Source organism: Salminus brasiliensis, chromosome 10 (assembly GCF_030463535.1).
Source record: "Salminus brasiliensis chromosome 10, fSalBra1.hap2, whole genome shotgun sequence".
In the NCBI taxonomy this organism is placed as follows: domain Eukaryota; kingdom Metazoa; phylum Chordata; class Actinopteri; order Characiformes; family Bryconidae; genus Salminus; species Salminus brasiliensis.
The window spans coordinates 18,484,272-18,501,745 of NC_132887.1; the positions used below are offsets into that span (position 1 = coordinate 18,484,272).

General features: G+C 41.9%; 1 protein-coding gene across 4 annotated transcripts in view; it reads right to left on the reverse strand.

Moving 5' to 3' along the window:
* Positions 1 to 9,347: 9,347 nt before the first annotated feature.
* Positions 9,348 to 17,474, reverse strand: part of sptb (spectrin, beta, erythrocytic) — a 33,365-nt gene continuing 25,238 nt past the window's right edge. For all 4 annotated transcript variants that reach the window (XM_072689576.1, XM_072689577.1, XM_072689575.1 and 1 more), the window contains 11 exons: positions 17,206 to 17,356; positions 16,177 to 16,421; positions 15,935 to 16,073; positions 15,725 to 15,809; positions 15,414 to 15,610; positions 14,235 to 14,308; positions 14,084 to 14,147; positions 12,990 to 13,246; positions 11,860 to 12,033; positions 11,699 to 11,741; positions 9,348 to 11,604 (listed from right to left, as the gene is read on the reverse strand). In XM_072689576.1, coding sequence (XP_072545677.1) covers positions 11,416 to 11,604; positions 11,699 to 11,741; positions 11,860 to 12,033; positions 12,990 to 13,246; positions 14,084 to 14,147; positions 14,235 to 14,308; positions 15,414 to 15,610; positions 15,725 to 15,809; positions 15,935 to 16,073; positions 16,177 to 16,421; positions 17,206 to 17,356 — 1,618 coding nt within the window. In that variant the 3' untranslated portion in view covers positions 9,348 to 11,415. The remainder of the gene's footprint in view (positions 11,605 to 11,698; positions 11,742 to 11,859; positions 12,034 to 12,989; positions 13,247 to 14,083; positions 14,148 to 14,234; positions 14,309 to 15,413; positions 15,611 to 15,724; positions 15,810 to 15,934; positions 16,074 to 16,176; positions 16,422 to 17,205; positions 17,357 to 17,474) is intronic.

A 17,474-nucleotide genomic window follows, 5' to 3' on the forward strand; every position in this document is an offset into this window, starting at 1 on the left:
AAAAGACAGCCGGGCAGAAAGACTGACTGATGCAAAGACATTCAGCTAGAAAAACTGGCAAGTGAAAAGAATGACAGATGGAAAGACAGACAGATGTAAAGACAGGCAGGCAGAAAGACATAGAGCTGGGAAAATAGGCAGGCAAAAATAAAAAAATATAAAGTCAGAAAGATGGAAAAACAGGCAGGTTGAAAGATAGACAGATGAAAAGACAGATTGGCACAAACACAGACAGTTGAAAGGATTGTCAGACGGAAAAGACAGAAAGATATATAGAAAATATGCACACAAAAAAAAAGCCAAATGAAAATACAAACAAATGGGAAAGACAGTCAGATGGGAAGACAGACAGGCAGAAAGACACTCAAGTGGAAAGACAGACAAAAGGAAAGACAGATAGGCAAAAAGACAGACAGTTTGAAAGACAGCAGGAAAGACATTTCAGACAGACAGACAGATGGAAACACAGTACGGAGGACAGGCAGGCAGAAAGACAATTTAAAGGACAGTCAGGTGGAAAGACAGACAGATGGAAAGACAGATGGAAAGCAGTCAGGCGGAAAGACAAACAGATGGAAAGACAGACAGGAGTACAGGCAGGCAAAAAATAAACAGGGGGAAAGACAGTTTGGAAAGACAGACAGATGGTAAGACAGTAAGAAGGACAGGCAGGCAGAAAGACAGACAGATGGAAAGACAGGCAGATAGAAAGTCAGATGGGAAGACAGTAAGGAGAACCGGCAGGCAGAAAGACAGATGGAAAAACAGGCAGGAAGGCAAATAGGCAGGCAAAATACAGACAGGTGGTAAGACAAACAGAAAGAGGAGGAAAGGAAGATGAAAAGACCGGCAGAAAGACAGGTGGAAAGACAGACAGGCGGAAAGATAGCTGGAAAGAGTGACAGATGGAAAGACAGAAAGATGGGAATACATATAGGCAGAAAGATAGACAGTTGGAAAGACAGGCAGGCAGAAAGGCAGTCAGGTGGAAAGTCAGACAGAAGAAAAAAACAAAAAGACAGGTGAAAAAATAGACAGAAAAGACAGATTGGCAGAAAGACAGGCAGTTACGAATGGAAAAAATAGGAAGGCAGAAATACAGACAGGTAGAAAGACAGGCAGATAGAAAGACAGGTAAAAAAACAGACAGATGGAAAGACAGACAGGTGGAAAGATAGACAGGTGGAAATACAGGTGGAAAGACAGACAAATGGAAAAGCAGACAGGTGGAAATACAGGTGGAAAGACAGACAAATGGAAAAGCAGACAGGTTGAAAGATAGACAGATGAAAAGACAGTTGGAAAGACAGTCAGATATAAAGACAGAAAGATGGAAAGACAGGTATGCAGAAACAGATAGCTGGAAAGACTGTTTGGACAGACAGACCTATGAAAAGACAGTAAGGAGTACAGGCAGGCAAAGAGACAGACATTTGGAAACACGGGCAGGCAGAAAGACAGACAGCTGGAGAAATAGGCAGGCCAAAATACAGACAGGGTCAAAGACAGTTGAAAAGACAGTCAGGTGGAATGACAGACAGAAAGACAGGCAGGTAGAAAAACTGGCAGGCGAAAAGACAGATTGGCACAAAGACAGACCGATAGAACGACAGAAAGATGGAAACACAGATAGGCAGAAAAGAAGATGAAAAGACAGACAGTCAAATGGAAAGACAGTCAGGAGGACAGGCAGGCAAAAAATAGAGAGGTGGAAAAACGGATTGGAAAGATAGACCGATGGAAAGACAGATTGGCACAAAAAAAAGACAGCTGGAAAGACGGTTTGGAAATACAGACAGATGGAAATACAGTCAAATAGAGAGACAGGCAGGGAGAAAGAAACGCCAGACAGGCAGAAAGACTGGTGGAAAGACTGACAGTTGGAAAGGATGTCAGGAGGTAAAGACAGTCAGGCGGAAAGACTGACAAATGGAAAGACAGAAAGGCAGACAGAAAGACAAATGGAAAGAAAGTCCGGTTGAAAGACAAACCGATAGAAAGACAGGGAGGTGGAAAGATAGACAGATAAAAAGACAGACTGACACAAAGACAGACAGTTGGAAAGACTGTCAGTTGAAAATACAGACAGCTGAAATGACTGGTGGAAAGACAAAAAGAAGAAAAGACAGATAGGCAGAAAGAAAGACAAATGGAAAGACAGACAGATAGGCATAATGGCAGACAGATGACAGATGGAAATACAGACAGGAAGAATGACAGGAAGATGGACATACAGTCAGGTAAAAAAACAGACACTTGGAAAGACCGAAGGCCAGACAGGCAGACAGACAGACACATGTTGGAAAGACAGAGAGATGGAAATACAGACAGGTGAAAAGACAGTTCAGAAAAACAGGCAAATGGAAAAGCAGATGGGCAGAAAAACAGACAGATGGAAAGAGAGTTTGGAAAGACACAGTTGAAAAGACAGATGGAATAATTGGCAGGCAGAAAGACAGACAGATGGAAAGACAGTCAGGTGGAAAGACAGAGTCACACAAAAAGACAGGCAGGCAGGTAGAAAGACAAACAGATTTCTGAATCTTACAGATAAGAGTACTGGATTAAAAGTTTACTGCACTCAATGATTTTTTATGTGATAATTTGACAAAAATAAAGACAATGTTGCGCAAAAACTAAATATAATATATATTTAATAAACTGTTTAATTAATTTAGCTCCCTTCGCGTCTATTCAAGGACCGGGTCTCGGCGCCCTCTGGCGTTTCTGGTCATGTTTCTTTGGTGGACTAGGAGAAATTGGCTCCTCACAGATCGGTTCAGACGAGTTTACGCACCTGTACACTCTCTGTTTCCTTCCGCCACACCTGGAAAATGGACACACCTGGCCACAGCTCGAGACACACACCTGGGGCCGGTCAGCTAAACCAAATTCGTCTCCGTATGAGGAGAAAGCAGCTTCACGGAGGAGCGGCCGGTTAACGTGTGAACGGTTTCCTCCTGATCCGAGTCCCGAACCGAACCCCCCCGAGTTCCTTTACAGCGCGCTCACAATCAGCCTCGAACGTCATAAGCGAGTCAATGAAGGGACTCCAAAGGTCGCGGGGGGAGAGGAAGAGGAGGAGGAGGGGGGGCAGTATTTTTAATGAATAAATTAAGTGTGAAATTTTAAGGAGGTGTAAGGAGGAGGAGCAGGCTGAAAGACAGACAGTTGGAAAAACAGGCAGGCTGAAAGACAGATAATTGGAAAAATAGGCAGGCAGAAAGACAGACAGAAAGCTGGAAACATATGCAGACAAATGGAAAAATAGGAAGGCAGAAATACAGACAGGTGGGAAATAGGCAGGCAAAAATACAGACAGGTAAAAAGACAGTTTGGAAAGACAGATGGAAATATAGGCAGGCAGAAAGACATTTAAAAAGACAGCCAGTTGGAAGGTCAGACAGAAGGAAAGAAAAGCAGAAAGACAAGTGGAAAGACAGGTAAAAAACACACAAATTGAATGACAGGCAGGTGGAAAGATAGACATGAAAAGACTGTCAGGTAAGTAGTAAGAGGACTGTTAGTAAGACTGTCAGGAGGAAAAGACAGGCAGGTGAAAAAACTGACAGATGGAAATACAGGTGAAAAGACAGACAAATGGAAAAGCAGACAGTTGAAATATAGACAGATGAAAAGACAGTTGGAAAGACAGTCAGATAAAAAGACAAAGATGTTATGATATGCAGAAAGACAGCAGGAAAGACTTTTCGGACAGACAGACAGATGGAAAGACAGTTCGGAGGCTGTCAAAAGGTAAAGACAGTCAGGCGGAAAGACTGACAGATGGAAAGATAGGCAGACAGAAACACAGGCAGACAGAAAGACAGTTGAAAAGACAATCAGGTGGAAAGACAAGTAAGCGGATAGACTGACAGATGGAAAGACATTCAAATAGAAGGACTGGCAGGTGGAAAGACATAAAGATGGAAAGACAGATAGGCAGGAAGACAACAGATGGAAAGACCGTAAGGAGGACAGGCAGGCAGAAAGACAGTTTAAAGGACAGTCAGGAGGAAGGACAGACAGGAGGACAGAAAAGCAGAAAGACAATTGGAAAGATAGACAGATGGAAAGCAGTCAGGTGGAAAAACAAACAGATGGAAAGACAAGCATGTAGAAAAACTGGCAGCCGAAAATACAGGTGGACAGACAGACAGATGGAAAGACAGACAGGAGTACAGGCAGGCAAAAAATAAACAGGTGGAAAGATGGTTTGGAAAGACAGTAAGGAGGACAGGCAGGCAGAAAGACAGACAGATGGAAAGACAGACAGGAAGGCCAGCAAGATAGCTGGGAAAATAGACAGGCAAACATACAGACAGGTGGTAAGACAGTCTGGAAATACAGATGAAAATACAGTCAGGTGGAAAGACAAATAGAAAGGGGAGGAAAGGAAGATGGAAAGACAGGTGGAAAGACAGACAGGTGGAAAGAGTAACAGATGGAAAGACAGACAGTTGGAAAGACTGTCAGAAGGTAAAGACAGTCAGGCGGAAAGACTGACAGATGGAAAAACAGAAAGATAAAAAAGACAGACAGATGGAAAGATAGCTGGCAGACAGAAAAACAGTCAGGTGAAAACACATGCAGACACAAAGACAGTTAAAAAGACAATAAAGTGGAAAGACAGACAGAAGGAAAGATACAAAGATGGAAGGACAGACAAAAGGAAAGAAAGATATGCAGAAAGACAGCAGGAAAGACTTTTCGGACAGACAGACAGATGGAAAGACAGTTCGGAGGACAGGCAGGCAGAAAGACAGTTTAAAGGACAGTCAGGAGGAAGGACAGACAGAAGGACAGAAAAGCAGAAAGACAATTGGAAAGATAGACAGATGGAAAGCAGTCAGGTGGAAAGACAAACAGATGGAAAGACAAGCATGTAGAAAAACTGGCAGCCGAAAATACAGGTGGACAGATAGACAGATGGAAAAACAGACAGGAGTACAGGCAGGCAAAAAATAAACAGGTGGAAAGACGGTTTGGAAAGACAGACAGATGGAAAGACAGGCAGGAAGGCCGGCAGATGGCTGGGAAAATAGGCAGGCAAAAATATAGACAGGTGGTAAGACAGTTTGGAAATACAGATGAAAATACAGTCAGGTGGAAAGACAAACAGAAAGGGGATGAAAAGACAGGTAGAAAGACAGGTGGAAAGACAGACAGGCGGAAGGACAGGTGGAAAGAGGGACAGATGGAAAGACAGACAGTTGAAAAGACTGTCAAAAGGTAAAGACAGTCAGGCGGAAAGACTGACAGATGGAAAGATAGGCAGACAGAAACACAGGCAGACAGAAAGACAGTTGAAAAGACAATCAGGTGGAAAGACAAGTAAGCGGATAGACTGACAGATGGAAAGACATTCAAATAGAAGGACTGGCAGGTGGAAAGACATAAAGATGGAAAGACAGATAGGCAGGAAGACAACAGATGGAAAGACCGTAAGGAGGACAGGCAGGCAGAAAGACAGTTTAAAGGACAGTCAGGAGGAAGGACAGACAGACGGACAGAAAAGCAGAAAGACAAGTGGAAAGATAAACAGATGGAAAGCAGTCAGGTGGAAAGACAAACAGATGGAAAGACAAGCATGTAGAAAAACTGGCAGCCGAAAATACAGGTGGACAGACAGACAGATGGAAAGACAGACAGGAGTACAGGCAGGCAAAAAAAATAAACAGGTGGAAAGACGGTTTGGAAAGACAGACAGATGGAAAGACAGGCAGAAAGGCCGGCAGATAGCTGGGAAAATAGGCAGGCAAAAATACAGACAGGTGGTAAGACAGTTTGGAAATACAGATGAAAATACAGTCAGGTGGAAAGACAAACAGAAAGGGGAGAAAAGGAAGATGAAAAGACAGGTGGAAAGAGACATTCAGATAGAAGGACTGGCAAGTGGAGAGGCAGGCAGAAAGACAGACAGTTGGAAAAACAGGCAGGCTGAAAGACAGACAGTTGGAAAAACAGGCAGGCAGAAAGACAGACAGAAAGCTGGAAACATAGGCAGACAAATGGAAAAATAGGAAGGCAGAAATACAGACAGGTGGAAAGACAGGCAGATAGAAAGACAGGTGAAAAGACAGTTTGGAAAGACAGATGGAAATGTAGGCAGGCAGAAAGACAGTCAGGTGGAAAGACAGGCAGGCAGAAAGACAGGTGAAAAAACAGACAGATGGAAAGACAGGCAGGTGGAAAAGCAGACAGGTGGAAATACAGGTGGAAAGACAGGTGGAAAGACAGACAAATGGAAAAGCAGACAGGTTGACAGATGGAGATAGAATAGAGTCAGACAGATAAACAGATGAAAAGACAGTTGGAAAGACAGTCAGATATAAAGACAGAAAGATGGAAAGACAGATATGCAGAAAGACAGAAAGTTGGAAAAACAGGTATGCAGAAACAGATAGCTGGAAAGACTGTTTGGACAGACAGACAGATGAAAAGGCAGTAAGGAGTACAGGCAGGCAAAGAGACAGACATTTGGAAACATGGGCAGGCAGAAAAACAGATGGAGCTGGAGAAATAGGCAGGCCAAAATACAGACAGTTTGGAAAGACAGATGGAAACACAGCCCGGCAGAAAGACAGTCAGATGGAAAGACAGGCAGGCAGAAAGACAGTTTAAAAGACAGTCAGGTGGAATGACAAACAGAAGGAAAGAAAAGCACAAAGACAAGTGAAAGTGAAAGACAGACAGAAAGACAGGCAGGTAGAAAAACTGGCAGGCGAAAAGAAAGATTTGGAACAAAGACAGACCGATAGAAAGACAGAAAGATGGAAACACAGATAGGCAGAAAAGAAGATATAAAGACAGACAATCAGATGGAAAGACAGTCAGGACAGGCAGGCAAAAAATAGGCACAAAGAAAAAAAATTGGCACAAAGAAAGACAGTCAGATATAAAGACAGAAAGATGGAAAGACAGATATGCAGAAAGTTGGAAAAACAGGTGTGCAGAAACAGATAGCTGGAAAGACTGTTTGGACAGACAGACAGATGAAAAGACAGTAAGGAGTACAGGCAGGCAAAATAACAGACATTTGGAAACACGGGCAGGCAGAAAAACAGATGGAGCTGGAGAAATAGGCAGGCCAAAATACAGACAGTTTGGAAAGACAGATGGAAACACAGCCAGGCAGAAAGACAGTCAGATGGAAAGACAGAAAGATGAAAACACAGATGACAGTTTGGAAATACTGTCAGGAGGAAAAGACAGTCAAGTAGAAAGACTGACAGATGGAAAGACAGAAAGATGGACAGTCATATAGGCAGAAAGAAATACAGATGGAAAGACAGTTTGGAAATACAGACAGATAGAAAGACAGGCAGGTGGAAAGAAACGCCAGACAGGTGGAAAGACTGTCAGGAGGTAAAGACAGTCAGGTAGAAAGACTGACAAATGGAAAGACAGAAAAGGCAGACAGAAAGACAGATGGAAAGAAAGTCAGGTGGAAAGACTAACAGATGGAAAGACAAACCGATAGAAAGACAGGCAGGTGGAAAGATAGACAGATAAAAAGATAGACTGACACAAAGATAGACAGTTGGAAAGACTGTCAGGTGGAAAGACAAAGAGAAGAAAAGACAGATAGGCAGAAAGAAAGACAAATGGAAAGACAGACAGATAGGCATAATGGCAGACAGATGGCAGATGGAAATACAGACAGGCAGAATGACAGGAAGATGGACATACAGTCAGGTAAAAAAACAGACACTTGGAAAGACCGAAGAGTAAGAGTACTGGATTAAAGGTTTACTGCATCTTTATGGTTGTTTTTTGTTAAGGCGCTAAAAGGCGCGTGATCATTTTAATAGAGAAAACTGCTCTCAGAACAACAACGATTTTCAGCTCCTCTAGTGGAGCACAAACAGCCAATCGGCACTCAATGATTTTTTATGTGATAATTTTACAAAAATAAAGACAATGTTGCGCAAAACTAAATATAATATATATTTAATAAACTGTTTAATTAATTTAGCTCCCTTCGCGTCTATTCAAGGACCGGGTCTCGGCGCCCTCTGGCGTTTCTGGTCATGTTTCTTTGGTGGACTAGGAGAAATTGGCTCCTCACAGATCGGTTCAGGCGAGTTTACGCACCTGTACACTCTCTGTTTCCTTCCGCCACACCTGGAAAATGGACACACCTGGCCACAGCTCGAGACACACACCTGGGGGCGGTCAGCTAAACCAAATTCGTCTCCGTATGAGGAGAAAGCAGCTTCACGGAGGAGCGGCCGGTTAACGTGTGAACGGTTTCCTCCTGATCCGAGTCCCGAACCGAACCCCCCCGAGTTCCTTTACAGCGCGCTCACAATCAGCCTCGAACGTCATAAACGAGTCAATGAAGGGACTCCAAAGGTCGCGGGGGGAGAGGAAGAGGAGGAGGGGGGGCAGTATTTTTAATGAATAAATTAAGTGTGAAATTTTACCAACATAAGGTAAAGGTGCACGTATTTGTCACTGTACAGCGAAATGTGTCCTCCGCATATAACCCATCTGGTAGTGAACACACACTCACACACACACGTGTTAGGGGCAGTGAGTACACACACACACACACACCCAGAGCGGTGGGCAGCCAACTCCAGCGCCCGGGGAGCAGAGAGGGTAAAGGGCCTTGCTCAAGGGCCCAACAGTGGCAGCTTGCTGAGCCCGAGTATCAAACCCACAACCCTGTTATCGATATCCCGGCGCTCTAACCGCTGAGCCACCACTGCCCCACATCTAGTCAGTTCTGTGTTTGTTTGGTTGCAGATTATTGTATTATTGTTTATATTTATTTAATTCTGCTTAGGCTGAAATAGGTACTATACATTTGGGCGGTGGGTCATTCTCAGCACTGCAGGGACACTGAATTGGTGGTGGCGTGTTAGTGTATGTTGTCCTGGCACAACACAGCAGTATTGCTGGAGATTTTAAACACTGTGTCCACTCGCTGTCCACTCTATTAGACATTCCTACCTAGTACCAGGTGGTGTGCTGGCTGCTTTCAGTTGTACTGGTTGGTGTGAGCTGCTTTAAGATGTGCCAGTCGGAGTGCCGGCTGTTTTAGGATGTGCAGCCGATCAGCCTCCACATTTTACCCACACACACACACACACACACACACACTAGTGATTAGTGTAGTGATTACACACCTTACACACCCGACCTTGTGTGAGTACACACATGACCTTAAGATGAGGCGCCAAATGGCATGCCGGCTCCTCTAAGATGTGCCAGATGGTGTGACGAGTGTTTTAGGGTGTGCCAGTTGCTGCAAGATTTGCCGGGTGGTGTGCCGGCTGCCCTAAGATGTGCCAGTTGGTGTAAACTGAATGCCTGAACACCAAACAAATGACAAGCTCAACTGCAAACAAAGACTTTATTGATTTTGCATGTTGCCCCTCTTCCTAGTTGGCCTTCAGCTTACTGTACATGGGTTCTACAGCGAGTACACATATATGACAGGAGAGGAGAGGAGATACTAGAAAAGGTAGGTCAGCTCTCGAGTGAGTGTTACAGACATGTAACTCACAAAACATGTTGTAATACCATAGAAACTTTTCTAGAAAGATAGAAAAATCAAGAGTGACTGACTGGGCAGGGCCGGCTACATTAGACAGACCTAGAGGGAGTGATGGAGTGTCAAGCAGGTATGGAGTAAACTAAAGGAGAGCTGCCTGAAAGACGCATGTAAGAAGAGAGGTTTCAGCCAGTCCAGCTCAGATCATGTATTAATAATACATGATTTAAAATTATATACCTTCTTCACAAATTTCTGCCCACTATTTATTTATATATGTGTGTGCACATGTGTGTGTAATGTACTGCAATCTATGTGATGAGCTGTAATCTATACAAAATGATGAACTCTCGTTGTGGGTTAAGCTAGAGATATGCTAGCTATGTTCATCTTTATTCTATCCTGACGTCACGTCCTCTCACGTTACATTCATACTGACTTCACACATTCTTTCCTGATACATTCTGAGTAACTGCTGAATGCTTCAATGGCTACAAGTGTGTACTATGAACGGCCCGACACTAGACCAAATGCTATACTTGGCTTTCCATAATATATTATGACTATGTTTGCGATGAAAACGAACAAAACAAAAAAAAAGTATGCTAGCTAACATGCTAGCTCCACATCTTAACATGTTAGCTAAGATGTGTTTTGTGCTATGCTAGCTAACTAACGAACAGCTCTAAATTCTAGAGAATGCTGGCCGAACAGACCAAGGAGCCTGAGAGGTTCAAGAGGGTAAAACATGGTATGTATAATAATAACATAGCACCATATTAAATAAACACATCCATTCATGCAATAGAAAAACATAGGTTTAGGCATATTGGAGGCTTTTGGGAAATGTTCAGTACACTTTTTGGACATTTTTTCTCTCTCTGTGCCTCTGTACTTAGGGATGCATGATAATATTGGAATCTGGGACATGGGACATATGTTTACAGAGATTACAGAGATTTCTGATAAACTGATATTTGATGATGTTTTTTATTAAACTGCAGAACAGCAGAATGGTCAGGTGATGGTTAGGTGACTAGTGCACTACGGTACCTGCTTTTACTTCATTTTACTGCATTTGGAGGCCTCTACAAATCAGTGTTCTCTATATTCCGTTGATCGAGGTGTATTTAGTCAACTTTCAACAGTTTCTAACTGCTTACGTATCAACATTGGCAGATATGTACATAACATATATCCAATATAATAATTCCCATATCAGTGCATCCCTAATGCCACTCCATTACACCAATTCAATCCAATGAAATTGGATACTCATTCCATAATGGATAAAAAGCCATTACTAGACTTGAAAAAACAAAAATGCACGCTGACCACTGTGCTTACTGCCTTTGTGCTAATTCTACACAGTAGTGTACAGTGTATAAACCAAACCTCATGACTAAACCAAGTCTATGTCAACTCTACAAGTTCCAACACGAAGAGCACAGTATCACATTCTGCAACCATTATTGGGAAGTGTAAGGCAAACTGACAAAATGCTTCTCATTGTGATTAAAATATGCTACATAATATTAAGAAAGCATGCCAGGAAGAGTCATGAAGAGTCATGAAAACAAAAAGGTAAAGGGGGGGGGGCAAAAAATTTACAATCTTTGGTTAAGTGTGAAAACAGCCTTCTGGGGCTTTTATTGGATACACTGTGAATATGCTATAATTTAGGGAAAAATTAAGTAAAAAACAAAGAAAACAGGTGGACCTTTGCAACAGTTCACTGGCTTACATACAGGCAGGAGTGTCATTCTTAATCCTACAAATGAATATAATGTATAAAAAGAAAACAAAAAGGAGTATGGTGATATAAATTTCCTAATTTCTCCACCTGCCCTCTGTGTCTTGTGTGTGTGTGTGAGTGTCCTATGTGAGGTCCTGGACTTTTGGGGCTCCCCTCACTTCTTCTTGGTGAATAAACTGAACCTCTTTTCCTTGTCCTTCTTGGCTGAGGGGGCTTCTGGGAGGGTGGAGGAGGATGGCGGGGGTAGGCTCCGGGCTCGAGGCCCTGAAGGCCCTGCTACTGGATCCTCTGCTTCAGGCTGTCCTGCCTTCTCTATGGCCTGAGTCCACGTCTGCAGCTCGTCCTGTGGTGAGAACATTACAAATGTGTAAATGTGAATTGCATTCAAGCAGCAGAAAGATAATTGGTAACTTCATGCTCGGTGAACAAACACTGACCTCATCTTTACACTGGAACAGGTACTCACTGCCGTCTCCAAGCCTGCGAAACACAGATAACAGCAGATGGTCAGTTTATACTGGGGTCAGACTACAGGGCCACAGTACCGCAGGGATTAGCATTCTTTCACCTTAAATAATCCTGATATTGAGATCCTTACCGTAGTTTAAAGACCTGTTTCTTCTTCTTGTAACTGGTCAGTGCCTCACATGATGCGTTGCTGAGCGACAGTGGGTCTTCTCCATGGAATGTGACGCCGTGACCGAAGCTCTTGGCATCCTTGTAGGCCCAGAGCTGCCCAGGTTTTAACACGCAGAAGATGCTGTTCCAGGACCTAAAACAAGGGAAGAACAGGTTACAAAATCTGCACTGACCTGAAGGACAAATACAAACTGTAGAAATCCTGCTGATTTCTCCAACTGTCAAAATTTAGTGGTTAAGATGTAAATTATGTCCTTCAGAGTGGTTTCATGTGAAATGTGCCATTCTTGAGAAACTTACTGAGACACATTATTAATGTATGATATGTATGAAGCATTTTGAAGCTAAGGTTTGAAGCAAAACCTTGACCCTGGACTACAAAGCCAAGAATGGACCAGCCCCTCAGTATTTGATGGCAATGGTCAAAAGCCGATCTGCACCTAGAGCCCTTCGAGCTTCAAGTATGGCTCGGCTCGACCCGCCATCCCTTAAAATCTACGGAAGACAAGCATCCAGGCTTTTTTCTGTCCTGGCACCGAAGTGGTGGAACAAACTTCCACTGGGAGTCCGAACAGCAGAGCCGCTCGCTGTCTTCAAACGCAGACTGAAAACCTACCTCTTCCAAGAATACTTGGGCGAAGTAGAGTATTATGGTCTCTATATTGACTTGTGTTTAGTAGTGTCTAGGCTTAGAGGTATCTTTGAATTTTAGTCTATTCAAACTGGCTAAGGTTATTCTTGGTTATTCACTCTGGATAAGAGCGTCTGCTACACTGGTCATTTTAGATAGAAAGTAAACTGGGTTTGAATAATAAATGGGTGTTTGAGACATCATGACATCAGGTTTCTATCACCACCATTGTAAAGGAATCTGATTCATTATGTATCTCTACAGCACATGGTTCCAGATCAGATCAGATTGACTTTGTTTGCATTTTAATGATTAAAATGCTCTTTAAGTTGACTTATGTAACTTTGTGCCTCATTAAAATCACCAGATAACAAACAATGGATGCAAACAATGACCCAGCAACATTGGTGTCAGGTTAAAGGATTAGAGAAGCAGCGATTAATGCCGGTATCCATCACCTGTTGGATGCCTTTTTGTTAGGTCCCTCCATCTCATGTTTACGGGCTAGCGTTCCCTCCAGCAGGGTTGTCTGAGGTCGTGGAGGCTCCACAGGGAGAGTGGCAGCCCGCTCGGCTTCCTTGGTGACCTGGACTGACGTTGAAGCATCCAGTTCCATGGAGCCACTGTCCTGAATTTCAGAAATGATGGGAACAGTCGAATCCCCTGCAGTGCCATCCCCATGACCTGAGCTGGGCTCCACTGCTGCCATGCCAGACTAAAGAAATTAAAGGGAATAGAGAGGAACAGTAAAAAAAAAGCCTGAGAAAGATGCACTTACCACTAAATGTAAACTGATAGCAGTTTATAATATAATGGCACTGTTGTTAGAAAACATCTTGTCTTTTAAATGGTAACTTTACTGGAAAATGATGTAAATATCCTAATTATAATCCTAATTTCCTCAATGATTCTTAGACTTAGTGTATAGTCCAGAATTTTAAACTGTACAGTTGAAACTATCCCCTGGTTTCTTCTTACAATCTCAAAGTTGCCATGTTTTGGGGTAAACAATCAATTATTAAAACTGTTTTATTCTTTTAAGGTGTTGTTCACAGCATAGCTACTTTGCACAAGCTAATTTGCAATGTGTTACTTAAAAATGTTATAGTCATGTTTAAGTAGTGATGTTTATGTAAATATGTTTATACATATAGTTAATGTTTATAGTTATGTTCCAAATGACCTGTTTGGTAAATAATTATAACTGTGGAATGTTTGATGCATAAAATATATCAAATCAAATTGAAACTTGACTTTACAACGGAAAATTGAAATTGCTTCTTAAAATATGGGCATAATTTCACCCCTTGCATCAGCCAAGCTGTGTTGCTGCTGTTTTACAGAATTTTCCATAAGTACTTTTTTTATATATGTCATAATAGAAAAAATGTATAAGATTGAAAGTTTTTCTTATCAATCATTATAAGTCACTACATGTATTACATATTACATATATTACATATATTACAGAGCAAAGGGAGAAAAGGTGCAGAGGAAATGCAGAAGTTACAATTATAATAGTGTGAAATTGGGTCAAAAAAGATGCACTCACCACAGTCTGCTCCTCAATTGTGTAAAGCTGTGAGGACTCCTCGGCAAAGCCTGTGTCTTCCCTCCTGAGGGCCAGAATTAAGCAGTCAGCGAGGTAAAAAAGCGAGGCATGGCACATGAACTGTGAAGGTGTGTACTGTGTTTTCTTTTACCTGCTGTCCTTCTCCTCTTGCTGTGTGTACTTCTGCATTTCTTGCTGCAGCTTTCTGATCTCAAGCAGCTCAAGCTACAGCAAAACAACAGCCAGTAACTACATGTACAGACACTCACACAAACCCATCAAAGTGTTCCTAAGAAAATTTGAGTATGGAAATTTGTACTGTTAATTTTTAAGTTACAAAAGAACCATTCCTGAACCATGGTTAATATTATTTATGAATACTCTGGAGATATTTCATTAAATGTATTGATCCTAAAGTAGGTTTGGCATAAATAATTATTTAAAAACACAAATTTAAATATTAGCAGAAATGGTAATGCACGCTCCACAAATTTGGTAAAATGGGGTGTAAATTATTATAATCATGAACGATACAGGGGTGTGTAACGGAGTTACAAAGTATCCTATAGCTTGTATTTTCCCCTAATGGTAGCATAATCCCCATATGATTACTAAATGGGCTAGCTCCTAGTATAACTGAATATTTAATAATATTACCTATGTAAAGTTGTTGTTATAATTACATCTATATTATTAACAATTATTCATTAATTATTAACAATTATGTCCTACAAAATGACTACCTGGATTCTGCACAGATGGCATGTGTATTTGGTTGGAAACTGCCGCGTTGGCACTGTTCCTCTGGACAAGCATATCTATTTTACTCTCATCCAGAGAGTAGATCTCATGTACTGGAGTCTTTGTTTCACTTGCATGATCTCCAGTATTCTTTACCAGACCAAAAATGTATGTTTGAATATTGAAGTTGATGTTCTATTTCCATAGCCCATTAGTGTAGCCTGTAATTAAGTGCAGTCATTTCTAGATTTTTATATATATATATATATATATATATATATATATATATATATATATATATATACACACACAACTATCCATAGATTTGCCTTAGACTTGTGCAAAGGTTTAATAAAACTTTAATAAAAGGTAAAACCACAAAGTGCATTGCACTTAACAAAAAAATGATCTGTTGCATAATATCTACTCTTATTATCTTGATATTCAACAATATTAACTATGAGCCAAGAGTGCTGACACCATAACAAGGGCATAAAACATGGACATAATTCACATTATTCCCAGTGTTGTACTGTCTTCAGTTTTGCAGAGCTAAAGCACGAGTGTACATGTATCACTGCTGTCTTACTGTTGTGAGGCGCTCCAGAGCAGAGAAGCGCTCTTCCCAGGTGGCAGTGGACTTCTCAAAGGCCTCATGCCTCTTAAGGAGCTTCTCCACCTCATCCACAGTCTGACCCAGGTCCTTGCTGGCCACGTACGGCTCCTGAGCTATCAGCCAGGCCTCTGCCACAGACGCATCCCGAGCAAACTGGCACACCTCCAACACTAGAGGGAGACAGTATAGAACCGTAACTAGTGGAACCTTCGTGTGCTTCTCAAGTGCAGTGTAAAACTACTGTATATGAGGATGGATGTGTGAGTCACTCAATAAACACATACATAGTCTAAGCCAGTCCCATCGGTCATCCCACTTCAGCATCATTTCTTTCCTCTTCTCTATCAGCTGCAAAAGCTTCTCTTTGATCTATTCAAGGACGGGAAGGAAAATATTTGAACAATGCACATGATGTCTTAAAGAGACATATCCTCATAATGAAGAAATTTAGCAAATGAGGCCTGGACACCCTGTGCTATTCTTTGTCTTCTCACCTCATCTGAGTCCTTGTGTTTCCGTACCAGGAGGGTTTGACCCAGCTCCACGCAACCACTGAACTTTGGCTCACGTGTCTCAATCTCTGCACGGATCCCTTGATGATACTTCATTAGTAGCTCCACTGATGACACATCCCTAGAGGTGTGCACAGGACAGGCTTAATTAGAAAGAATTCCGATGACACTTTATAACACAACTCCTAGTAACTTTATTCCTCTCCTGCAAACTCTCTTCTCACCTGGGCTTCTCTTGGGTTTCTATCTGCTGGATGATACTCTCCATCCAGGCCATTAGGTCCCTAACCATGGTGAAGAAGCGGAACTTGCTGGCCGTCTCCTCCAGCTGTTGTCGTCTTCCCGCGCAGGCAGCAAGGAGACCCTTCCAGGCATCTACCACGTCCTTCTCTGTTGTCTGGATGGCAACAGCCTGGTCCCCAGCGTACTGGGCAAACAGACGAGCTGCTGTCTCCTGGAACTGTTGTACCTGAAGAGAGAGAGAGAGAGATTTATTAGGGGAGTTAACAGACATAGTCAGAGAGGATTTATATCCAATCTCTAAAAGAAGCTGCTCAGTCTACATGACCCCTACTTCATTTACTACTCCTTTTGATGAGCATTTTTGGTTGCTGTCCAAAGACGAAGACTCTACACAAGCACAGCATGTGTCTTTGCACTTTTGAAAGAGGCATTCGGGACTAAAACTAGTCCTGAATATGTTATGTGTCATGTTACATAACTGCAGCTCTCAACCTCATGGATGTGCTAGAATTCACAGGTTGTGTCCTTCTTGTGTTTTCATCCATCTATTTTCTCACTACAAGTCCCTTTAAATCTGAAGATGAAGCAACCAAACCCCTTATTCTTCCATACTTATTTCCTAGTCATCCTTACTCCTAAATAAATGCTTTTATCACCTCATATGTCCATTGTTGATTTTATTTAATTGAGATTCACACATTAAACTGTTTTTGATTCATGAAGCTTCCCAATCTCTATGAAACATGCAATATCAGTGTTAGAGTCTCACAATCTGTATGTATTTATAGCAAACTGCCGTGCAGCTGATAACCTACAATGGGATCTAATACCAAAGTATTTACCAGAGTCTCATTATTGCTGTCAATAAGACAATAAGACAATCTAATCACAGTTAGACAGATAAAGTATCTGTGCTCTAGTTCATAATTTGTATTATTTCTTCTTTTTATGCAATTCAACCACTATTCTAAAGTAACCAAGTGCCATATATTATTGACTTGTGGCTCTACCTGTTTGCCCAGAGTGCTGATGTCTCTCTCAAAGGCAGCGTGCATGCGATGGAAAGACTCTGCCTTGCTGAAATCCTCTCCCAGATCTTCAGGAAGCTCATTCTGTTTCTCTTTGATCTGTGCCACCAACTCCTTCCCATCGTAAAAGTACCTTAACAAGTAGACAGGTTCTGTGTTCTATTATTTATATATATATATATATATATATATATATATATATATATATATATATAGTTAGTATTCTTTTATTATCTGTGTGATCATTGGGC